General features: G+C 44.6%; 1 protein-coding gene across 1 annotated transcript; it reads left to right on the top strand.

Moving 5' to 3' along the window:
* The first annotated feature begins 1,008 nt into the window (after nucleotides 1-1,008).
* faap20 (FA core complex associated protein 20) lies at nucleotides 1,009-25,350 on the top strand. Its single transcript, XM_033048100.1, has 4 exons — nucleotides 1,009-1,261; nucleotides 3,027-3,180; nucleotides 9,406-10,169; nucleotides 25,129-25,350. The coding sequence occupies exons 1-4, from the start codon at nucleotides 1,122-1,124 to the stop codon at nucleotides 25,199-25,201; spliced, it is 1,131 nt and encodes a 376-aa protein (XP_032903991.1). The 5' UTR covers nucleotides 1,009-1,121; the 3' UTR covers nucleotides 25,202-25,350.
* Nucleotides 25,351-25,774: the final 424 nt, after the last annotated feature.

Here is a 25,774-nt window from a genome sequence, read left to right as displayed (position 1 = left end):
GAGAGGGGACATGGAGGCATGGGACAGGGAGAGTGTGTGGAAATGGAGGCGGGGCGTGGGGAGAGGGGACCGGGGCGGGGCGGGGCGAGGTGGGGTGGGGCGAGGGGGCGGGGCGGGGCGAGGGGGCGGGGGGCGGGGCGGGGCGAGGGGGCCGGGCGGGGAGAGGGGAAAAGGGGGTGTGAAGAAGGGGGCGGGGCGAAGGGAGAGGAGAGGGAGGGGCGGGGGGGGGGGGGGGGGGGGGGGGGGGGGGGGGGGGGGGGGGGGGGGGGGGGGGGGAGGGGGGGGGGGGGGGGGGGGGGGGGGGGCGGGGGGGGGGGGGGGGGGGGGGGGGGGGGGGGGGGGGGGGGGGGGGGGGGGGGGGGGGGGGGGGGGGGGGGGGGGGGGGGGGGGGGGGGGGGGGGGGGGGGGGAGGGGGGGGGGGGGGGGGGGGGGGGGGGGGGGGGGGGGCGGGGGGGGGGGGGGGGGGGGGGGGGGGGGGGGGGGGGGGGGGGGGGGGGGGGGGGGGGGGGGGGGGAGGGGATAGGGGGCGGGGCGAGGGGAGAGGAGAGGGGGCGGGGCGGGGCGAGGGGAGAGGGGGCGGGGTGATTGGGAGGGGATAGGGGGCGGGGCGAGGGGAGAGGAGAGGGGGCGGGGCGAGGCGAGGGGAGAGGGGGCGGGGTGATTGGGAGGGGATAGGGGGCGGGGCGAGGGGAGAGGAGAGGGGTCGAGGCGGGGCGAGGGGGCGGGGTGATTGGGAGGGGATAGGGGGCGGGGCGAGGGGAGAGGAGGGGGGGCGGGGCGAGGCGAGGGGGCGGGGTGATTGGGAGGGGATAGGGGGCGGGGCGAGGGGAGAGGAGGGGGGGCGGGGCGAGGCGAGGGGAGAGGAGAGGGGGCGGGGCGGGGCGAGGGGAGAGGAGAGGGGAGGGGGCGAGGCGAGGCGAGAGGGGGCGAGGCGAGGCGAGAGGGGGCGAGGCGAGGCGAGAGGGGGCGAGGCGAGGCGAGAGGGGGCGGGGTGATTGGGAGGGGAGAGTGGGCGGACGGCGGGAGATTTGTCTTTAGGAAGTGAACTAACTTTCCGGCTGTAAGAAGCAACGTTCGTAGCGGGATACCGGTCCGGACTGCCCCGTCCTTCGGGAGCGGTCATGGCCGAGGAGAGGAGGCTGAAGCTGAAACGGAGGAGGGTTGGCGGCGGGCCGCGGGAGCTGAGCCCATGGCCGCCGCCCGGGCCGTGCCAGGAGGCCGGGCAGAGCGGCAGCGAGCAGCTAAGGGCGGAGGGGAAGCTGTAAGTGAGCGGGTGGGTGCCGACCAGCGGCCTCACTGCAGAGAAAGCCCGGGGTAGCTGTCCATGTGTCTTTTGGAAGTAGTAATTGACTCTATTTCAATAGCTTCCCCAGGCATATCATTCCAGATACAGACCGTGGAAAAAGTTGACCTTTTAAACACCACTATTGTATCTGCCTCCACCATCATCCCTGGCATTGTGCTGCAGGCACCCACCACCTTCTGTGTGGGGGGAAAACTACTTGCCCAGCACGTCTCCTTATATAATTTTATATCTTCTTAAACCTTATAAACACTTTCTTTTTCTTTTTGACCAAGGTTAAAATCTCTGGTCGTCCAAGGTTCCCTTGCCATTCATATCCCTCCCCCTTACTGGAACGTGCTGGTCCTGAACTTTGATCAGCTGGCCTTTAAACGACTTGCACTGGAAGAAGGCAACTGACCCAATATCAACTGCTGACAATTTACTCTCCATTCTAAGGACCACCTATTCAACAAAGTTGGCATAGATATTGACACCAACATTATTAAGTAAGATAGACACAAAAAGCTGGTGTAACTCAGCGGGTTACTAAGTACTACTTGTAGCTATATAGCACAAATACTCAGTCATACTGTATATTTAAAAAAAATTAATCTGCTGAAGCTAGAAATCTGAAACTAAGAACAGAAAATGCTGGAAACACAGAGTAGGTTAGGCAGCATCTGTGGAAAGGAAACTGAGTTAAACTAAACTACTCAGTTTGTTTCTTGTCGGGGAAATTTCAAACGATGCACTGGTCTTCCCCTGCAATGGCCGAGTCTCATTAACAGCCAGAATAAACGGGGTGTGTTGTAATTTGTCATTCCAAAGAAAGGAAATCTGAGATTACTGCATTGCAGTTAGTCTTGGTTATGCTTTCAAAGAGAAAGGAATAACATGACTTGCATCCCTGCAACTCCAAGAATTTGTTTTGCAGTTGGTGCATTAAATATCTTTTAGTTTAGTGTGATTTATTATTGTCATGTGTACTGAGGTATTTTTACAAAGCTTTAAAAAAAAATGCTACAGAACAGCATGATCCCAGAGTGGGTGTGTAATTGACTTGAAAATTAAGTTGACACTTTGCTGTGACAGGCTTGTTTGAGGTAATAGAGAGCTTCACAGCTTCTGCCCACAATAATCTGGGTGGGGGAAAGGGGGGCTGAGGTTGCCACTGCCACAAACCCTGTAAAATGGGAAGAAACATCAGAAAAGTTAATGTTAATGTTCCAGCAGCTTCCATCTAGGAACCTTTGTTAGGTCAATAGGATCAACTCACAGTGGCGTAGCTGATAGAGCTGTTTTCTCACAGCGCCAGAGACCTGGGTTTGATCCTGACCTCGGGTGCTGTCTGCGTTGAGATTTCACTTTCTCCTTGTGAACGTGTGGCTATCGCCCAGGTCCCCTGGTTTCCTCCCACATCCCAAAGATGTGAGGATTAATTGGCCTCTGTAAATTGCACTTAGTATGCTCGGCGTGGACTCGATGGGATGAAGGGCCTGATTCTGTGCTGTATCTTTCAATCAAAAAAAAAGTTTGAGTGATGCCCAATGCAGTTGGATATTGTGTAAGAGTTCATATGTGAATAACGACCACTTGGGCTCGAGGAATTATAGTTCTGCGAACTAGCCAGCCAGTGAGTAAGATAACACTTTCTGCAAAGGAGATGAAAGTTAGCAATCTTAAGACTAGTGTCTAAGCCAAATGACGATTACAAGCATCACCAAAGTCTTTGTATTTGCAGGCTGCCAGCTACTGTATCCACTTGGCTCGATGACAATGACATGAATGAGACAGACCACATTTGGGCTCTTTTGATGAAATCGGTGTTTCCAGACGTGAAAGTATCAGATTGGAAGACTATTTCAGTGCCGGACTTGCCCTTGGACTCTGAGAAGGTACGGCTTAATTCCCTGTGAAGAATGGGCATTCTCTTTAATTTCTTGAGTCCGTGATCTTTGGCATTTACTTAACAGGTATCCAATATTGCTCATTTATGTGGTTGAAGGATTGTTTGGCAATTTACTATTTGACCTTTTCAGGGTCTTCTGAAACTCGTCACATTATTGTGTGTGTATATTTACATTTAAATTATTACAGAGTTGGGAAGGCAGCAATTTAAAAAAAGCATTTCTTGCAGAACTTTTGTTTCCTGTTCTTTCAGCATTGAATGGGGAAAAGTGTACAGTTGGGGAACTTTAGGTGATGGTGTGCCCATGCATACAGGTTCTGTGTTATTCCGCTGCACAGCCAGTTAACAGATATTTAGAGCCCTGTCCCACGGTACAAGTTAATTCCAAGAGCTCTCCCGAGTTTGCCCTGATACGAACTCGGAGATTTACGGTATTGGCCATTCGTCGGTACTCGGGGCTCTCGTGGACATGTTGAAAAATCTTCCCGCGTCTTCCCGTGCTTACCAGCCGTTAGCAAGTCTTCCCGAGTACCTGCCGTTAGCGCTAAGAGACGTCCCGAGCTCCGACGTACCCGCTACGTTCATTCTCCATGCTTACCACGAGTTAGATTTTTTAAAAACTCGGGAGAGCTCTTGGAATGAACTCGTACCGTGGGACATGCTATAATGCTGTAAACTCACTCTGTGCTAGAACTCTGAACCACATAGACCAAATGTCCAATGCAGAGTTTCCAGTTTTGTGCTCAGCCAATTGATGTTGGCCAAGACACCAGTTGTTGTTATTCTAGTGGCCTTAGCACCTTTTGCCAAGTTTAAATGTTCTCTTTCTTTTCCAATGCATTTCAGTAATCCCTGCTGAGAAATGTACATATCTTGAATTCAATGCAGAGAGGCCACTTCAGCGAGGCTTGGAAGACTTGCTGCCATTCTGAATCATGTCCCAGTAAGAGACCTGAAGGGGAAAAGGGGGGAAATTGCCATTTAGGCTTGTTTGTAAGAAAGGCATGCTCTAAATTCAAGATCTTAATTTCTAATGAGCCAATGCATCATAACAAGATTCTGCAGTCTGACCACATCCAGTCATGAACAACAAGTGGGAGGCCATTTAATGAATAACAAAGAGTAGGTCTGGTTTAGTTTAGTTTAGAGAAACAGCACAGAAACAGGTCCCACGGCCCATAAAGTCCGTACCGACCTACGATCCCCACACATTAACACTATCCTACACACACTAGGGACAATTTACACATACACCAAGCTAATTACCCTACATACCTGTACATCTTTGGAGTGTGGGAGGAAACCGGTAGATCTCGGAGAAAATTTACACGGTCACGAGGAGAAAGTACAAACTGCGTAAGACAGCACCCGTAGTCGGGATTGAACCAGGGTCTCTGACGCTGCAAGCGCTGTAAGGCAGCAACTCTACCGCTGCGCCACTGTGGCCCCCCCCCCCGAGTAAGTGGAAAAAGACTGCATATGAAATTACCAGCAGAAAAGTGAATTAAAAAAAAAAAAAAATCCTGAAACAAGAGGCCCACCAGCTTTCGTTGTGCATCTTTGGAACAGGGTAAGAAGCTGAGGAGAAATGGAGTGCTGAGAAATTAGAAACTACGGGTCACCCTTACAGACCGAATGAAGAAGTTCTGCAAAGTGGTTATCAGTTTTGTTTAGTTTCCCATTGGCACAAAATTAGAAGAAGCACATAAAGAAAAACTGGGTACCATGAAACTGAGAGGACTTCCCAGCAAACAACACACATCCAATGCCAGTCAGACTGAGAATTGATAAATAAATAATGAATGGCTTGAGAAGGAATGATTAATTAATGTGGTAAATTCATAAACAGTAAGGAAGCTTGGATGACGAGAGAAACTGAGGCTCTGGTCAGGGAAAAGGAGGCATGGGACAGGTATAGACAGCTGGGATGAAGTGTATCCCCGGAGGGGTTTCAGGAACGGAGGAACATACTTAAGAAGGAACCCAGGAAGGCAAAAAGGGGGCCTGATAGCTCTGGCAGATAATCTTAAGAAAAATCCCAAAATATTTTCTGTATATTAAGGCAAAGAGGGTAACTAGAGGGACAATAGGGCCCCTCAAGAAACCAAAGCGATCATCTCTGTGTCGACTGCAGGACATGGGTAAGGTCCTTAATGAATATTTCTCCTCCGGTTTTGCCGAGGGGGAAGACATGAAGACTAGAGAACTAGGGACAGTTAATGGAAATGTCTTGAGGACAGACCTCAGTACAGTCAATGCCACCACTTGTAACTAATCTACTAAATTGCATACATCCTGACTTCGACCTTTATCAGCATTAGATCTAAATTAATTTCCAACTCCATCATGCAAATATCCTCACTATAGGAAACACCAGTGGTTCAAGAAGGCAACTCACCACCACTTTTTGAGCACCGTTGGGGATGGGCAATAAACACTGTTCTTGCTAGCAATGCACCGATCCGGAACGATGCATAAAATAAAATCAACCCCACCGGCTGGATCATCCCCAATTATTCCCGACCTTTCCTGCAGATTAAGGCTGGAAATTCTGGCTGATTTTCCCCCTCATCAATCCAGTGGTTTGGAGTGACTTGCATGAGGATCTGTTCCTTCAAAATATGCAGCTCACTTCTCACTAAACACATTTGTTCAGCCATCAGGACTGATTAATTTTATTTTCTATGGTACAAATAGAAATCATTTAACATAGACATTAACAAGTGGTATCTTTTATTCCTTCTGGAACCTTGAGAGGTTAATTTGTGCACTTTTTTGACCACTGTTTATTTACTGAGTTGCTGTACAGAATCAACAAAATTTATTTTCCTGTCAGCGGTCTGACCCCAGCTTGCTGCTGGGCGGTGTTCCAGACGGGGATAAATATAAGACCAATATTTACCACTGTCCCAATGAGTATCATTTTGTTCATCTCCTATGCTAAAATCAACAATTAGTAAAGCAAAACCAATTTCCCTTCAAAGTGTGCATTGATTAATATATGAAGTCTTTCTATTTTAGGTGTTGGGCTGGTCTGGGTGGGTTTGAGAGAGGAAGGCTGTCAATCAGTCAATTTAGCGGGCTGGATTCAGTGACTTCTTGCCAGCACATCCATTAATAACGACTCAGCTGTTGTTGCTGGCTTACACACCGTATGAGAAAGTAGTATGACAGACACAGGCTGTTTACATCAACCAGTCTCTGTTGATGCTTATCATGGGTCATACATGTCCACCCTGTTTATCCACTTTTCTTGCATTTTAATGTGGGGCTTCTGGTTGAATGTGTGTGTGTGTGTATAAGTTATACACAAAAGTAAAGCTGCTGATATGCACGGCTTTAGACTATACCCAAATACTTTGCATTTGCAATACAGAAGAATCATTTCAGTCTTCCTGCAGCATTATATTGGAGCATCCCCAGCTGAAATTGCGTCATGTTTTTCAGATTAAGGAAAATCGTGGGTCACTTGGGAAACCGTAGCAGTCCTTCACAGCTGCAACACTGTTTAAAGCCACTTCATTTAGTTGCGCGGAGTGTTGCATGGAGTTGAGACATTCACAGGAGAGGAACACAAGTGGATTTGCGGCCTCTGGTGAGCTGTGAGGTATTACAGCTTCCAAAGGTGATTTTTGGTGGGTTTGATGCTCGATCGGAGACATGCAGAGATCCCTTAGGGAGGGGATGCAGGGATCATGCCTGGAAACCTTGTTTGCTAAACATTCAAGATCTGCAATGGTCCTCTCCCAATTACCCTCAAGGATAATTAGGAACATGATCCCAGTGATACCCATATCTTCAAAATAATAATGATACTGTGAACCATTATCCTACCTCCCTTTCTCCAAGGAGCATTGTATCTGGAGCTGTGCAAATCTGCTTCTCTGCCAGGTCACATCTCTGCCGATCCCGCAGGACTGGAAAGTAGTTAATGTTGTTCCTTTGTTTAAGAAGGGAAGTAGAGAGAATCCTGGGAATTAAAGACATGTGAACCTCGCGCCAGTGGTCGGGAAGCTATTGGAGAGGGTTCTTTGGGATAGGATTTACTCTCATTTGGAAAAAAATGGGTTAATTGGGAACAGTCAGCATGGCTTTGTTTGCACCAGGTTATGGCTTACTAACAAGAAACACAGGATTTTGGTTAGGCCAGATTGCGAGTATTACATGCAGTTCTGGTCGCTTCATTACAGGAAGGATGTGGAACCTTTGTAAAGGGTGCAGAGGAGGTTTGTCAGAATTATGACTAGGTTAGGGAGTGTTAGCTACAGGGAGAGGTTGGGAAGACTTGGATTGTTTTCTCTGGAACGGCAGAAGTTGCAGGGAGACCTGATAGAAGTACATAAAATTATGAGAGGAATAGATAGGATAGACAGTCAGAACCTTTTTCCCCACGATGGAAATATGAAATAGAAGAGGGTGTAGCTTTAAGGTGAGAGGGGCGGGGCAATTTTTTTACACCAAGGTTGATGAGTGCCTGGGACGCTCTACTGGAGATGATGATGGAGGCAGATATGATAGTGACATTTAAGAGACTTTTGGATAGGCACATAGATATTCAAGGAATGGAGGGATATGGATTAGGACCTTATGTGCAGTTGTGGCATCATGTTTGCCGACGACATTGTGGGCCGAAGGGCCTGTTCCAGTGCAGTACTGTTCTATGTTCTATTTCAGGTGGTAGTGACTTGCTTTTGGCTTATTTACCTGTATACAGCTCACCATTGTACTACAGAGGCCAGAGATATTTCCCCATTACAGAAAAGGAACTTCCTTTCATCCTTCTTTAGAGGCAAACAGTGCTAATGGGCTTTTGAGGATTGGTAAGTTCAGGGAGCATTAGATTGCACAAGGAAGACTTGGGCTCCTATGTGTACCGAGGTCTTGATGACTTTCTCTCCCTGAACAAATGCATAACTAGTTTGTGACCAAAATAAGAATTTTCTTATGATCATTGCTCTGTTTCTCAGAATCCTGTGTGGCTCATTTAGAGTAGTTTATAGTTCCATCCATATTTCAAGAACCATATTAGAGGGGTGGGCCTCCTCTTTCCACAACTCCCAAGCACCTCTCAGCATCCACATGTGCTGCTAAGCACTGCCAATGGCTCCTTGAGGTAAGATTCTGGTTTCTACTGCACTGTAGATCTCCCAGAAGAAGGCTGGACCCTAAGTTTGCATCCTTTCCTACACAGGCCATAACCTGGCAATTGTGAGGGATTCACTGAGAGTTGCTGAAAGCCTACAGAAGGATTTAGAGGATGAAGCAGAGGAGTAACATGGCAGCAATGGTGTCCTCTCTGCAGATCCTGCTGTTTGTACGCTGTACAACATCCCAGCCTTAAAGCTTCCTCAGTCAAGTACCAGCCCTCCAGCACTTTGTGTTATACACAGTATTTGGCTATTCTAATTAAGCTTCTGGTTACCTGTAGGAAGCTAGTATCAAATTTAGTATACATGCAAACTGAATATTTTGGCCTTTTCTCTGGGTATTTTGTCTGATAAATTAGCACACATCTGTTAAAATAATATGAATTGTTGCATACATTTCATGCTCTTCTCTTGGGGATCAGTGTAAGTTTCTAATAATTAGAAAATGTATTTATTTCCCCTTAACCTGTTATTAAGTTTAAGAGAAGTATAATGGCAAAGCAAAATACTTTCATATTCCAAGGTTGACACAAAATGCTGGAGTAACTCAGCGGGACGGGCAGCATGTCTGAGAGAAGAACTGGGTGACGTCCCGCTGAGTTACTCCAGCATTTTCTACATCCCGCTGAGTTCAGCGTTTTGTGCGTCCTGCTGAGTAACTCCAGCATTTTGTGTTCAATTTAAACCGGCATTTGCAGTTCTTTCCTACACACCTTCAGATTCCATCTTGTTTTCTGATAAGGTGCAGCTGCCAGTGGAAAGAATGTGCACAATTAGTGCCACCTCTCACTATCTTTGAGGTGGGTTTTCTTTTAGGTAAAGCATCATAGATAACGTCAATCACCTAGTTGGGTGATTTTTATGTGCGTTAGAGGGAACCAGTAGAGACACTTCATTGTGAGTTTATTTATCCATGAATGAGGAGAGTGAAGTATTACATTTGGAATGGGCATATCTCCGATAGATATGGGCTTGGTTTGGTATTTTCCCCCATGCTAACCTTTACTTTGATACCTTTTACATTTTGCAGAAACTGAACTGTGTTTAACATCCTTCCTTGACAGATCCCCAAATACATTGAACCAGTTGTCACTGAAGCCATTTCTGTGGGAGGTGAGAGTTTTATGTGGACACCATTTCCTCCTTCAGCGGCTCTTGAAGGGAAGAGCAGACCTGAGCCACTCCACAGCCATGGGGCCGTCACTGCAAATATGGGAGAACTGATCGATTCCACTGAGATCCATGCAGGCGGATCTCGACATCCTCTGTCAGAGACTATGCAGAACAAACATGTTTTATCTTCTACAGACGCGGCAAAGTATCTTATTTATCCAAATGAAAATGATAACATGCTGCCAAAGAGCCACCTGGTCAATGTTAAATCTAATGATTCCTGTGAAGCAGATCCAGTGAGGTTCCCTGCAGAGCATGCTGTGAGGAAACGGGAAGACCTTTACCGAGTGGATGCACGGCATGTTACAGGACACCGATCAGCTGACGCCCTGCTTGGTCCAGCCACACATCTTCAGAGGCCAAGAGATCAAGAACTGCAGCAGCCGATGGCTGTGACAATGCCCATCAGTAAGCCCAGTCAAGAGAAAGTAAAACAGCACAAAATGCTGACAGGAGGGACATTGTGCGGAGAGGAAGATGATACTAGTGTCAGCGTTGGAGAATGCCAGGGCCAATCTTTCTCTGAAAATAGTCCCTGTATCACCATCACGAACAGTGACAAAGGTGCTAACACTAAAGGAAGGTCTGACGGGCAGATGGAAGCTGGGCTGGATTTGGAGAGCTGTCCGATGTGCCTTGTTCCCTTTCCTGCAGGGTAGGTGTTACTTGCAATGGTGTTTTGATTTAATTATGCCTTGATCTTCCTCCGTCAGCCCTGTTTCCTCAACAACTTGCCTATCTACTAGCTTTCATTTTATTATTGCGAACGGAATGTTTTTTTTAATAATTCCTGTCTTTTTGAGGTTAGTTAAAAGAAGTCTGTGTTGAGTAAAAAACCTTAATGAGCGGGAGCGTGTCTGAAAAATCTGATTTAATTCTCATTATATTTTGTATTTTTTCTTCAATGTACTTTAGAGTGTTCTGGGAATTCTTTCCGAAGTTTCTCCTACTCCTACTTGTTCAGGTAGGGGGATCTGGGAGAAGAGGGGCAGAACAGAGCGTTGTGGGTGATAGATGAACACAGGTGAGGCAAGGTTTTGATAGGCAGGTGGTTGGAACAAAGTTCAGAGATTAAAACATATAAGGTGTGAGACAAAAGAATTGAAGAGTTGCGAATTGTTGAACAACAGATTGGACCTAAAATCGACACAAAGTGCTGAAGTAACTCAATGGTCAGGCAATCTCGAGGATAAGGATAGGTGGCATTTTGGGTCAGGACCCTTCTTTCTGTGGCCACACCATAATGACATTTAAGAGGCTTTTAGATATGCACATGGTATTCCAGGCAGTGGGCAGGTGCTATAGACCGGCACGGGAAGTAGACGCTCCCGCCCCCATGAGTCTCGGGGAGATGGGGCTCGTCAGCTTGGGAAGGCAGTCCATCAAGGAGAGGGAAAACTCTGATTTAAAACCTCCACTGCCTTGTGACCATATCCAGTCATGGAAAAGGCTCCAGGAGTAAACCTCAAGAAAATCCGGAGTCGGAGCCCCGAAGGCAGTTCGTCATTGTCTACAATCTCGCTCTGGCAGCTCCTGCGACGGTGCTGGTGCCAAACTGTAACGGCCCTGCTGTTCCTTTGGATCGATCAGTGGATAGGGGGGATGTGCTGCATGGGCAACAGCCTGTCCTTCGATATGACATCGCCCAGGCTTGCATCCAACCAGGATGCATCACCCATGATCAGTCATGACCTACTAAAGGTATTCCAGGAATGGGAAAATCTGAATCATTTGCAGGCAGAGGACATTCTGAAGAAGGGTCTCGACCCAAAACGTTGCCTATTTCCTTCGCTCCATAGATGCTGCCTCACCCACTGAGTTTCTCCAGCATTTTTGTCTACCTTAATGTAACTTAACATCACATTTGGTACGCACTTTGTGGGCCAAAGGGTCTGTTCCTGTACTGTACTGCTCTCGGTAAACTCTCAACAGCACTGATGTACAGAACGTAGGATTCAAGCTCATAACTCTCTGAAAGTGACAACACAATTCTATAGTGCTAAAGAAGGCGTATGGTATGCATACCTTCATTGATGCGTCATTGAGTAAGTCAGGAAGTCATGATGCAGCTTTCTAAGACTTGGTTAGGCCACATTTGGAGTATTGCGTGTAGTTCTGCTCACTTCATTACGGGAAGGATGTGGAGGTTTTGGGGTGGGTGCAGAAGAGGTTTACCAGGATTCTGCCTGGATTACAAAATTTTAGCTATCAGGAGATGATGGACAAACTTGGATTGTTTTCTCTGGAGTGTCAGAGGCTGAGGGGAGATCTTATTATGAGAGGCAGAGATAGGGTAGACCGTCAGAACGTTTTTCCTGGGGTACTAATTTGAAAGACTAGAAGGCATAGCATTAAGGTGAGAGGGACAAAGTTTAAAGATGTGTGGGGCAGGGTTTCTGCACAGAGAGTGACGGGTGCCTGGAACATGCTGCAGGGGTGGTGGTGGAGGCAGATATGATACTGGCATTTTAGAGGTTTTTAGATAGGCACCTGAATACGCAGGGGATGGAGGGATATGGATCACATGCAGGCAGAGAAATTATTTTGGCATCATGTGTGTCATGGGCATGTGACCAATGAGCCTGTTCCTGTGGTGTATGTTTTATGTATATGATGAAGCCCTCCAAGGACTGGGCTAGCTCGTGTGGTCCCTGCACAATGGCAACACTCATTTGTTTCAGCCAGAGGCATTAAGCCTTGATCGCAACTAATGTGTAATCCTAAAGTTTTTGCCACTCTGTGCCAAGACCATTCATTCACAGCCTTATGGTACACTAACATATTTTTTATTTAAATTATTTTTATTAGAAGTACGGTAAATTACAATAATACACAACACATATATCTTAATACATTTTTTTGTACCGCTTCATTTTTTTTGAGCTTTAAGAAAAAGATAGAAGTAAGGAAAGTAAAGAAAGTGCGCAAGAGTCGTGAAGTGCAAGAGAGTGTTGGGAAAAGAAAGCCCCTTAGAAAAGAAGTTAGAGAAGGAAGTGAAGTAAGAAAGTAGACCCTAGAAAAGAAAGAAAAAGAAAGTAAGGACAATCGCTCTATTATAACATTGAACTCCGCAGAAAGACTACCAACCAGGTCTGTTTTTGTTGTTTTACCTCCCATTGCCAGGTCCTGATACCATTTATTTATTTATTTATTTTTAAAATTACTATTGTACCTCATGCTTGTAATAGGTCCATAAACGTAGACCACGTCTTTTGGAATTGGTTTGCTTTACCTGCTAAGAGGAATCTCATCTCTTCCAGATGTAATGTTTCAAACATATTTGATGTCCACATTTTCATTGTTGGTGTGGGCGCATTTTTCCAGAATTTAAGTATGAGCTTTTTTCCCATTATTAGCCCGTAATTGAGTAAATTCTTCTGATACACGTTTAATTCAGGGATACCTTCCGATATCCCAAAAATGATCCATTCTGGTTTTGGTACCAGTTTTATTTTAATTAATTTTGAAAAAATATCAAATATTCCATGCCAGAATTTTTGGATTTTTGTACAAAAAACAAAAGAATGCGCTATGGTAGCTTCTTGACACAGACATTTATCACAGATTGGTGAAACATTAGGAAAGATTTTATTTAATTTAGTTTTTGAATAATATAGTCTATGTAATGTTTTGAATTGGATAAGCGTATGTCGTACATTGATCGAGCATTTATGCACCGGTAGTAAATGATTATCCCAGCTCTCTTTTGAAATTTTTATAGCTAATTCTTGTTCCCAGTCTCTTCTAATTCCATCTGTTGTGGGTATTTCTATGTTTAAAATGATATTTACACTAACATATTTAAGAGTAAAAAATTGGAGTTTAATATTTATTGAGTGTATTCTATTTTGCATTTAATGTACATGTGCAAGGGCTTACTACAGAATCTAACATGGCTGGCATCACAACCACTCCAGCTTCTCTCAAAGTGGTTGTCTCATGCAATCTCTAGACAACAGGCATTGTCTACATTACCTCTCACAATGGAATTGACTGGTGTTTATTATGGGTTTAATCAACTCCTGTTACATCACTGGTACATCAACCTGAGGACCCATTTTGAAATGGAAGTAGTTCCAAGGAAACTGTACAGACTCTGTGAATGGGAGTGAGTTTATGGGCTGTAAAAATTGTGTTTGAAGCCAGTGCTCAAATTGTGAATTTTTTGGAATTAAAGTATTCTGTGCACACATTCCTGACTTCAATCCCTTGAGTTAAGTCACATCATCACCATGGTGATGCTTTGTCTTCACCAAAATGTTATACCTTTATGACTTAAAGACCTAGAGCCAACCATCTTAGGACATTATTATAAATTAGTTAACCCCTGTGCACCTCTGATGCTTTATGTGTGTGATGTTTATTCATAAACATGAAGTGTAAACTTTGGACGGAGTGATTCTGGACATTGGCATAATGCTCAATTTCTCTCCCTAAACAATGTTAGATGGAGCAAGAATATTTTACGGAAACATAACGTCTCTTTGAATGCACCAATTTGACTTTGCTGAAGGAATATTGATGATCCTGTCTACGCTTAGGTCAAAACTCAGGTCAAAACAGTGCGTGAGTGTAGGCAACTCGTGCACTTTCCTACCCTTGCTTGAATTAGACTACACTGAATTGGTCTACACTCCAGTCTTCCCCCCTGGATGAGTAGCTGTCTTTTGGTTTAGTTTAGAGAAATGGTATTGAAACGGTCCTTCGGCCCGCCGACCAATGATCACCCATTATCCCAGTTTTGCATCCAACACATGAAGGGCAATTTGCAGAAGCTAATTAACCTACAAACCTGCACATCTTTGGCATCATTATTTTTTTCCAGTTAGTAATTGGAATTTACAAATGATTAAATAATTAGTTCTGAGTAAATCACAGATTTAACAATATTAAATAATAATGCCAACTTTGTGGTCAGTAAATATTTAAATAGTTTACCAATTACTAAGTCACTGTGAAAAAGTAAACAACTCCAGAAAGTGGCTTGTAAATCTCTCAACAATTTATAAAAGCAAAAGTTGACTTTTATAGTCTGATGGTAATGGAATTGGATACATCAGAGTATCAGTTTACAGTTATTCAAGTAATGACTTGAGAGCGAGGAGGAAATTTCTATACGCGATTTGCAAAGAATGATTTGCCACATGGAATAGATGAAACAGAGTCAGTTTCCACTCCTTAGGGAAGTGTAATTTAAATATAGAGCCAAGGACAAAGCTGCCTGGTCCGATTGCAATTGGACTGTTCCAGCATGGATGCACTGCATATGCAAACGCAGATGCTCCATCTAAGCTAGTCCCAGTTGTCTGCATTTGGCCCATATCCATCACAATTTCCTTTCCATGTACCTGCCCAAATGTCTTTAAATGTTGTTGTATCTGCCTCAACCATTTCCTTTGGAAGCTCATTCCATATACCCTCCACCCTCTGTGTGGAAAAAGATGCACCTCAAGTTCCTATTACATCTTTCCTCTCTCACTTCAAACCTAGGTTTGCCATCTTCATGGTTCTTAATTCCTTTATCATGAGAAAAAAATACTTTGTGCATTCACCCTATCTATTTCCCTCATTTTACACATGTTTATCGCATGTTTATCAGCCTCCTGCGCTCCAAGAAATAAAGTCTTAGGCTGCCCAACCTCTCGCAATCGGTCAGTCCCTCTACTCCTGGCAACATCCTCGTAAATCTTCTCTGCACTCTTTCCAGCCTAATAACATCTTTACTATAGCAGGGAGACCACACAGAACACAATACTCCAAGTGTGCTCCACCAACGTCTTGTAAAATTGTAACGTACCGTTCCAACCTCTATACTCAATTCCCTGACTGATGAAGGCCAGTGTGCCAAAAGCCTTCTACGCCACCCCATCTGCCTGCTATGCCACTTTCAGGAACTATGTACTTGTACTCCGAGATCCCTATAACTCTCTCCAGGGCCGTAACATTCACAGTGAAGATCCTGCCCTATTTTAACTTCACAAAATGCAATTTCACATTTATCTTAATTAGCCCTTTCTCGGTCCACCGGCTGAGATGATTAAGATCCCATTGTAATTTTTGATAACCATATTCACGGTCCACGATGCGACCTATTTTAGTGTCATCTGTAAATCATGCCTTGTAGATTCTCAACAAAATTGTTGATAAAAATGACAAAACAGCAACCTGCCCAGCACCGATCCCTTAGGCACACCACTAATCACAGGCCCCAAGTCCAAAAAACAACCTTCTACTGCGATGAACCCCATGCTCGGAATAAAATGACCTACCTTTAGAAAGGAGATAAGGAGGAATGTATTTAGTCAGGGGGTGATGAATCTGTGGAATTAATTGTCACGAATAGTTGTGGAGGGCAAGTCATTGGGCATTTTTAAAGCAGGGATTGACAGGTTCTTGATTAGTAACGGTGTCAAAGGTTATGGGGAGAAGGCAGGAGAATGGGGTTGAGAGGGAAAGATAGATCAGCCATGATTGAATGGCGAGTAGGCTCGATGGGCCAAAATGCCTGATTCTGCTCCTATGACTTGGTTATGAAACCAAGTGTAGTGGACATTTTCAGTTGGATCTGAAATACAGAAGAGATAATTAATGCTATCAGACATCGAAGGATACATTTCCATTGAACGGTGCTGAGAATGGTAAATGAATGGCATCATGTGAATGATTTGAAGTGTAAAGTGAAGAAGTGCAGCTTACAACGGGAACTTGATGTGGGAGAAGGGCAGCTTTTTTTCATTTTGGGCTTGGTTTGATATTTAAAGTGGGGGTAAGAAAAGGAAGGGTTGGAGGGACTAATGGGATCAGTATTGAATTGCTGACATGACATAAAGGGCTTGGTGTGTTGTGTGATTCAATAACATATCCCTTTAACATGTGGTCGTCATTACACATTGGATTGCCATCTTCATGGTGCTGAGCAGCCAAATCACCATTTATACACCTTGAGAGGCTGAGTCCCAGCAGTGAAGTCATGCCTTTTCTAGCATTACTCACTCCCCTGCCCATTTATCATTTTCAATGTTTCTCAGCTGTTTCCTATTCTCGGAGTTAGAGCACAATTATTCTAGTCAAGGAAAATAATAAAATGTGGGGGAAAAGATGGCACAAAGACAAGGAATTTATACATAACTTGTAAAATTATATAGCCTTGTACAGCAATATAAACAAATGATTGTTCTCTTGTAACAGCAGTTAAATACGTCCCTGTCTCCCTGCAGTTACATGTAGTGCAGTTCCACAGGGGAGGACAGGGGTAGGGCTAGTTCTGCACTCATTACTTCCAACAGGAAAGTTGAAATGGTTATAAAGTTGTGCTCTCCATTAACTCCTTTGAAATGAATAAACGCAGAATTTAATTTCACCGAAATAGCCCATTGTCCTTCAGAAACTGGGAAGCAGTGGAAGAACGAGGCATAAAAAGAATGTTAAATATTCAAGTGTGTGTTATAAAGTGGGGAAAACTTAATTTTATTGCCAATTAAGCATGTGGTGTTTGATCACAATGTCGGGATAGACGAGGAAGGCCATTCAGCCAATTCATCTAAAACATCCCATTTTATCCCCTGCCCCATCTCCACCACAACAAGCAAACCATTCCGAAACATGTGTAGGAAGGAACTGCAGGCGCTGGTTTCTACTGAAAGATGGACACAAATTGCTGGAGTTACTGGAGTCCATTCGGAAACATTCTCAGCTTTTTTTCTGTCATTTCCTGTGTAGAAATGTATGACATATTGATGACTCCTTCAGTGAAGTCCAGGTTCTGGCTTCAATACTAAATTTTCTTTTACAAATTTGAACAAACTAAGCTCTCTTTTTTCTTTACATGCTGTGGCCTTGATATCAGGGAATGAATATATAAGCTGCTTTCGAACAAGTAGGTTCCTTTGTCCTGAAAGGTTTTGAGTAGTGAGTTCAATACCACCTTGTGCCATGAATGGTGGAGCGATGTTGTTGAATTAGGACATATTCAGTTGCGGGGTACTTCTCTGACTGGGCAGCTTTCTGGTGAATGCTGCTCCTGCTTCAATCAGACTGCTGCAGTTGGGGCTTCTGTGACGACAATGCTTTTATTCTGTTGAATGTGAAGCAGATGTAGTTGCACTATTGTTGAGCGCCATTGTCTGGCAAGTTAAAATATTGTTCAAGGCTTACTACTTGCAGGCACTTACTTGCTGAGGACTCGCAACAGAACTGAATATTGTGCACTCAACAGCAAGCACCCAATTTCTGTTGTGTAGATGAAGGTCATTGATGGGTGTTGAAGATGATGGGATGGAGGATATTGTTCTGGAGAGAGTCCTTGGGCTGAGATAATTGTGCAGCCCACAAGCTGCTTCTATTCCCTTTGTCCTGTATCTGTACACTGTGGACGGCTTGCTTAGAATCATGTATAGTCTTTCCGCTGACTGGATAGCATTTAACAAAAAAACTTTTCACTGTACCTCGGTACACGTGTCAACGAACTATACTAAACTAAACTATTCGGTTAACACCATGGTTAATTGTATAGTTTGTGCCTGAATATCTATTCATCTGACCCTAAATGTACCAGACAACTGTGTACAGTTGTGTACAGGGTACTCAAACCCAATGATTGATGACTTTTCTGCTGAAAATCAATTTCTCTTCATCTCCATTCTAAGTGGCCTACCTGCTGACCTGTGACTATGCCCCAGTTTCTCAACCCTCCTACTACTGGCTAGCAACCCCCTCAATCGTCTCAAGCTTGTATGAGCTCACGTCTTAATCCTCTAAACTCCTGTGAGTACCGGCCAATCTTATTCTCTAGAGTTAGGACATTCTTCCCCAGAATCTATGCAGTGAATCTGTGCTGTTCTGACTGCAGAGTGAATGTATTCTTCTTTGGGTGAAAAGGCCAAAACTAGAATTTATTTCATATCAGATCATTCCAAGCAAGACTTCCTTCATTTTGCACTCCATCTTGCTTGAAATAAAGGCCAACATGCCACATGACCGTCCGATTGCTTGCTGTACTTGCTCTATTGATTACACTGTCTCGTGAAGCAGCAGCAAAATGTCCAATTACATCAAATTGTCAACAGCAGAAGGCAAACACAAACCCAACGTCTTCAAGCTTGGCGTGCTGGCAACTGTTCACAGATAGAAACTTGCCATCTAGTCCAGGCAATCGAGTCACATAATCTATTTGGACAATTCAACAGTCACCATAAAGAATGAGGCGGCAAAAGAAACATTACAAGTGCAAATTGGAGGCCAGCTGATGAGGCACAGCGGGTTTTCAACATAAAATATTATGGGATCTTTTGTTTTGCAAGATGGACCCAGGAACACAAACCGGATCTGTCCTTATGTGAACCAACATGGATGTTATGCCTATCTGAGCATCTTGCCATGGCCTTCTACATAGTCAGCAAGGCTGACTATCTTCCATGCTGAGAAAGGGATCCCTGTGGTGGCAGTGACAAGAATGCTAAAGTGGAACCTGTGACAGGTGGTGTAGGACTGATTTAAAGCCCGGATGAAAAAAGCCATTTGCTCAATCTTGCTGTTGTTGAATTATAACCCCGTGGTGGCATTCTTAATTTCTGCTGGTAAAACATCCCTCACAGATACAAAGGAATGCGTTCCATGTTGAAGTCCAGCTATCGAGCTGTTCTCCTACAGCACTAGCAATTAGAGACGTTGGCCACTGCTGCGTTGCTGCTACATGGATAACTTGACCCCAACTTGAAGGCTTCTGGTCGCAAGCCTGGGGTCTCCTGTAACTCCAAATATCAGAGCAATGCCCCGTAAACTGAAACAAGCCAACTCCAAAGCTACGATAGTGTACCTGAATCTTCTGCTCTGGCCATGCATGTCCAGTTTGAACCAACTACAGCATTCACCATAACATGTAAAAGAGATGCCACTGGTTTGTTTTCATCAACTCAGATCATGCTTTTGCTGATGATCCCAAGTTGTGGTAAGATGGTGGTATCGCAGCCCTGCCACCTCAACTCCAAAGAAACACGCTGACAGCTGAAAGAGCCAAAGGCTGATCGAGTTACTATGCAAGCTGAATGCTTGCTTATTCTTCAAAGAAATGCTCCCGCAGATGATTAGATGATTCCCAGATGATTAGGCATGGTCAACCAAATTCTGGGTCGACGATGAAGATTGAGGTCTGATTTGGCTGTGACCTTGACAGCAGTTCATTCAGGTTCCTGTTATCTTTGCCTGGGGTGTGCTCAGTAAGCATAGTTCATACAGGCTCTCCGTGCTACTGCCGGTGCCAAATGCTTCATCCTTTGTGGGAACCTTTAAGCAAATGAGAAAAAGGGGGCTCACTGGCAGGGTACGTCAGTGATCCACAAAACCTCAAACAACTGCTACAATCTCGTGGATTGTCCTTGTTCCTGCATCTGGAACATCTACTTGAATGATCTGCCTGCACCTAGCTGCGGAAACTTTCCTTTGCAGACATCAGCACGCAGGCAAAAAACCTGCAAGGTCCAGAGGACCCACGACAGCAGAGAGCACACATGGACCCTGCAGACACACACACACGCACGCATTTGGCTTATATTCCTGCAATTCATAGAGGTATCCATTTCTCTTTTTAATCGCATTGTTAAGATGTCACTTTGAATTGCCGTGTCAATCATTTTTTTAATGCCTTGTCTGTGTTGCTTTTTTTTAGTCTAGTTAACAGCAGAGATGTTGTCCCTCTCCAGTACTGCTGCTGATTTCTGATCAGCCCACATTTCTCTCTGATACGACGTCTGCAGTGCACTCTATTTACCTTTCTTCTTTTTTCCAGTTGTACTTTTGCCATCCCTCTCCCCCCTCTCCCCCCTCCGATATCAGCAATGTGAATGTCTTTTTTTGGGGTCATATTTTGACATACAATATTTCACTTTCAGTGGATGACTACATTGCAGTGACTGTTGTTGCGTGGTTGAAAGCAACAGCCAATTTTCACAACACAGGATCTCCCTGGCGATATTGAGATGTTCTATTACTGAATCTATTGTCAGTTGTAGTTGGAAAGCCTGCTTTTCCATAGCGTTTTGTCGCACACTAGAAGTAGCCCGCGCTGGTCACGTTGACAATAATGCAGACACATAAGCCGGGGACCTATCGAAGATGGTGTTGCTGTTGGACTGATAGTCCACATGGTTCCCAACATGCCTGAGTTAAAATCTGACATTCCACAATCTGCTCACTGTCCAGGGCAATATCATCAGCAAAGTCTTGAAATCTGCCATCATATCTGTGTTAATCAAGCTCGCGCTACTATAGGCGAAACCCTGAAGTACATGTTGAATCTGTTGGATATACATATTGAATGCAGCCATTGAGGCAATGCTGCACACCCCCATACCTGGTCAAGCATTCCTGTCCCAAATGGGGCAATCTGCAGGTCCCACATCAGCCACCTCAGAACCCACAGAACTGGTGGAAGCCAGTCACCCACGACCCCCAGGGACTGTCTAAGTAAAAGGAGCCTTTATTATTTAATGCAGGTCGGGTGAATAAATGCAATTTTGTCTGCATCTCGGAGATTTTTTTCAGACATAGAATAGAATAGAATAGAATAGAATAGAATCTTTAATTGCCACGCAACCAGGGTTGGTGGTATTTGGGTTCGGTACATGATGGTACATTGCTTTTGTTACATACCACTAATAACACAGATCACTGTAATAAAGTGCATCCATACCACATCACAAATCACAAATCTCACCAACAATACATAGTGCAAAAGAACAAACAAAGACCATAGACAAGACACTGTATACATCAAAAGTCATATTATTGTCTGATTATTGGACAGAATTGAGAGTTCTTATTGCTGAGGGGAAGAAACTGTTTTTAAAGCGGGTGGTTTTAGTAGCAAGTGACCTGAGGCGCCTCCCCGAAGGGAGAGACTGAAAAAGGTGATTTGCTGGATGGGAGTGGTCCGAGATGATCTTTTTTGCCCGTTGTGAGGTACGTTGGAGATAACTTGAATGGATTGAGGGGAGGGGGGAGTTGATGATCCTGGAGGCCTTGGAGACAATGCGTTGTATTCTGTGTAGTGAGTGACTATCGGTGTTACCGTACCAGACTGTGATTGAGGAGGTGATGATGCTTTCAATGATTGATTGATAGAAACGGACCAGGAGGTGTTTATCAACTCTGAACTTTTTGAGCTGTCTGAGGAAATATAGACGTTGTTGACCTTTCTTGATGACGTGGTCTGCATTGATGTGCCATTTTAGATTATTGGAGATATAGGTGCCTAGAAACTTAAATGAGTTCGTGGAGGTTATGGGGTGAGAGTTGACATGGACCGGGGGTTTGTGGTTTTGATTGCGTCTAAAATCTATGATGATTTCTAAGGTTTTTGAAGTATTAAGCTGAAGGTTGTTGTCTGCGCACCATTTGACTGCGCTATCGACTGTTAGATGGTATTGTGATTCTTTGTTGTCTGAGATTAGGCCAATTATTGTTGTGTCGTCTGCATATTTAAAAATTTTAACTGAGCTGCATTGGGATGTGAGGTTGTTGGTGTAAAGTGAGAAGAGCTGGGGTGACAGAACGCACCCTTGGGGGGCTCCTATGTTGAGAGTCAAAGGGCTGGAGAGTTTTTCACCCACCTTGACTCTTTGCTGTCTGTTTGTTAGAAAGTGTAGAATCCAATGGCACATGGCTGGGTGGATGCTCATGTCCAACATTTTATTGTAGGTTGTCAGTGGGGCAGCACAGTGGCATAGCAGTAGAGTTACAACCTTACAGTGCTAGAGACCCAGGTTTGAATCTGACTGCAGGTGCTGTCTGTACGGAATTTGTATGCTTTCCCTGTGATTGTGTGGGTTTTCTCCGGGTGCTCCAGTTTACTCCCACATTCTAAAGATGTACTGGTTTGCAGGTTAATTGGCTTCAGTAAAATTGTAAGTTGTGTGGTGTGTGGGGTGATCACTGGTCGGCGTGGATTCGGTGGATGGAAAGGCCCTGTTTCCATGCTGTATCTCTAAAGTCTAAAAGGTTGATGGAAATCGAGGTCAATATCTGCATCATGGGCACGAATCACTTTTGTCCAATACACACAGTGTACACAGACATCTTAACAGAAATCGAATCATGCTGACAGTGCAATGTAAATGTACGCAGTTGAACCTGGTTATGATCAGAACGCTAAAAAAAATCCAATGTAACGTTCCGAATTTTAAAATAATTTGATGAGCACTTTTTACTTAAAAGGGTCTTAAATTACAATATTTTTTCAGTGATATTAAAAGTAGACCATTGTTTCTCAATGAGTTAATAAAGCTAATCAAACATTTGAGCAACTGGAGAAAAAAAATCTTATACATTGTGAAAGAAAGGGGAAATGGAAGTTACTGTAATTGAGATCTACTAATGGCAGCACTAGGTTTGTGTTTGTTGACATTTCAACTGAACTGACGCTTGTCCATGGCTAAAATTCACAGTTGCATTCACCGAATAACAATGAGCATTGGGTACAGATATGTAACCAGAGGGTACCTGCTAGTCAATTTGACTTAATTGCTCATGGCTAAATTATAGACATCCAGAAAAAAATATCAAATTGTTCTAATCTCCCCATAACTCTTATCGGCCAACGTTTCACTCTGTAACCATTTCTTTGGGAGTTTAGTTTACTGACACAGCATCAATCCAATTGTAGATTGGGAAGCAGAAGCTACAGCTGAAATGAATTACTTGGAGTGGCTGCCTCCTGGACGGAGATTTAATTTCTAGTGGGACCGAAAAGATTCACTGCTGCACTGCTCCAATCAATCTACCCTTGTGCATGCTTCGTTATGCAACTAATTGAGACTGATAGCAGCTGCATACTCTGCAGTTACAGCCAGGACTTTGGATGAGCAGCTCGATCGATGTAGAACATTCCGTTAAAGTTACGGAAACAGTCAAATTTTAGTGCTGGGTTTTCCCAGGGCTCTGAAAGGTGCTGACTCTTGCTGGGAGATGTTGCTATGGGCCACAGATGTTCTTTGGTAATCTGCAGAAAGATTAGTCTCCCCTTGGGTATAAAAAAGATTCCTAGTATGCCTGGAATCAAAATGGGAAAACTGAAACGGCCTGATAATTACAGCATTGTGGTGCTTATCCAGCATCCCATATCTGCCAATGTGCAGCAATTATATTTCTTTGCTGTGTGCGAAGGAACTGCAGATGCTGATTTAAACCGAAGATAGACACAGAAAGCTGGAGTAACTCAGCTTGACAGGCAGCATCTCAGAAGAGGAGGAATGGGTGACGTTTCGGGTCGAGACCCTCACGAAGGGTCTCGACCCGAAACATCACCCATTCCTTCTCTCCAGAGATGCTGCCTGTCCTGCTGAGTTACTCCAGCTTTCAGTGTCTATCTTAAATTTCTTTACTGTTTGGCTATGTATAGATTATTATCTCTACACTTCCCTAGAATATTTAAAGAAATACAGTAAAATTCATGAAACCATCTAGGAATTACTTCCCCTTCATGAAATGTGGCATCTTTCATTTCTTGGCCCCTTGGGGTGGCACAGTGGCACAGCGGTAGAGTTGCTGCCTTACAACACCAAAGACTTACTACAGGTGCTGCCTGCACAATGTTTGTGTGTTCTCCCTGTGACTGCGTGGGTTTACTCCGGGTGACCGAAAGACGTACAATTCTGTCGGTTAATTGATTTTGGTAAAATTGTAAATTGTCCTTGGTGTGTAGGATAGTGCTATTGTATGGAGCGCTGGTCGGTGCAGACTCGGTGGGCCAAAGGGCCTGTTTCCTCGCTCTCTGCTGCGCGATTTCCGTCGACGCCAGTGGCTCGGGGCTGATTTGGACGAGCAGGGCTAAAGGGTGAGTCATAGAGTGATACAGCGTGGAAACAGGCCCTTTGGCCCAACAGGCTCACACTGGCCAACATGTCCCAGCCACACTGATCCCACCTACCTGCATTTGGTCCATATCCCTCCAAACCTGGCCTATCCATGTATCTGTCTAACTGTTTCTAAAACGTTGGGATGGTCCCAGCCTCAACTACCTCTTCTGGCAACTTGTTCCGTACGCCCACCACCATTTGTGTGAAAAGGTTACTCCTCAGATTGAGCGGGTGGTTTCTGTTTTGACCTGGAGATGCTGTGAGGTTGTGGATGGTTTTTTAAATGATGCCACTGCAGAGCAAACAGTGTTAGTGAATGACGACTATCAGGCAAGTTCTGGAGAGAGTGCAGGACCCGGAAACGTTGAGATTGTTGGGAAGGGGCTTCACTAGGGACCCCATCCTTTTTCTCCAGTGATGCTGCCTGACCCGCAGAGTTACTCCAGCATTTTGTGTCTATCTTCGGTACAAAGCAGCATCTTCAGTTCCTACCTCCACACACTTGAAGATGTCTGGTTGGATTTCCAGAGTGATGTGTAAAGCAAGAAATGGTCATTGAATTCACTCTGGGGAAAAAATATATATACTTGGTTTGCATGGCACTAAAATAAACAATGCTGTGGGGTTGAGATGCAAGGCCAAGTGTTTGTTGTTCAATTTTGTATACTGTTTTGCTAACCATCTGCCCTCATATTGCACATAGTGAGAGGTATTGTTCAATTTTCCCACATTATATTGATTATGGAATGACCCTTGTTCTTTCAGATTCACCCAGTTGGACATCGATAGCCATCTTGCCAAGTGCCTCTCTGAGAGCACAGAAGACGTGATGTGGTAATTACTTGGCTGAGAGAGGAGCATGTTCATGCAGCCTTTGGACAGCATTCAACTGGGACTATAAATAAAAATGCTCGAGCCTGGGTGCTGAAAAATGAAGGCCGTCTTTGTGGTGATTCTCCACATTTCTTTAGACAGAAACATAGTTGATAAAAAATGCCCAACTATTTGCATCTAGCTGAGTTAGAGTCCTCTCCAATTATTGACCATCGAAACCAGCTGTTTTCAACAAAATTTTATCACTTTGGATCAGGTCAGGATATCTCGTACGTTAGATGTTGATTGTTAGCATATGCCCTGTTGCATGGTTAGCAGAATCTTTCCTTTATGTATAATCACTTCGATTTACTTTCTTACCTCATCTGAATGTAATGACTCCGTGCTGAGTGCCAAGCGCAGTGCGGTACCTGTGCCCATTAGTCATTTACAAGCCTCCCTGCTGCTCATCATTGCATTATTTGCAGAGAGCCCACAGGTAAGCTAGTCCAATCCATCCTTACACTTCCAACATGGGGTCTCTGGCGAGGAAAGAGATGCCCCCCAGATGACTACTGAATTCCTACCTCGGATTTGA

The sequence above is a fragment of the Amblyraja radiata genome, chromosome 31 (assembly GCF_010909765.2).
Source record: "Amblyraja radiata isolate CabotCenter1 chromosome 31, sAmbRad1.1.pri, whole genome shotgun sequence".
Lineage (NCBI taxonomy): Eukaryota > Metazoa > Chordata > Chondrichthyes > Rajiformes > Rajidae > Amblyraja > Amblyraja radiata.
Note: the sequence above shows the minus strand (reverse complement) of the source record. Positions and strands in the feature narration are given on the sequence as shown.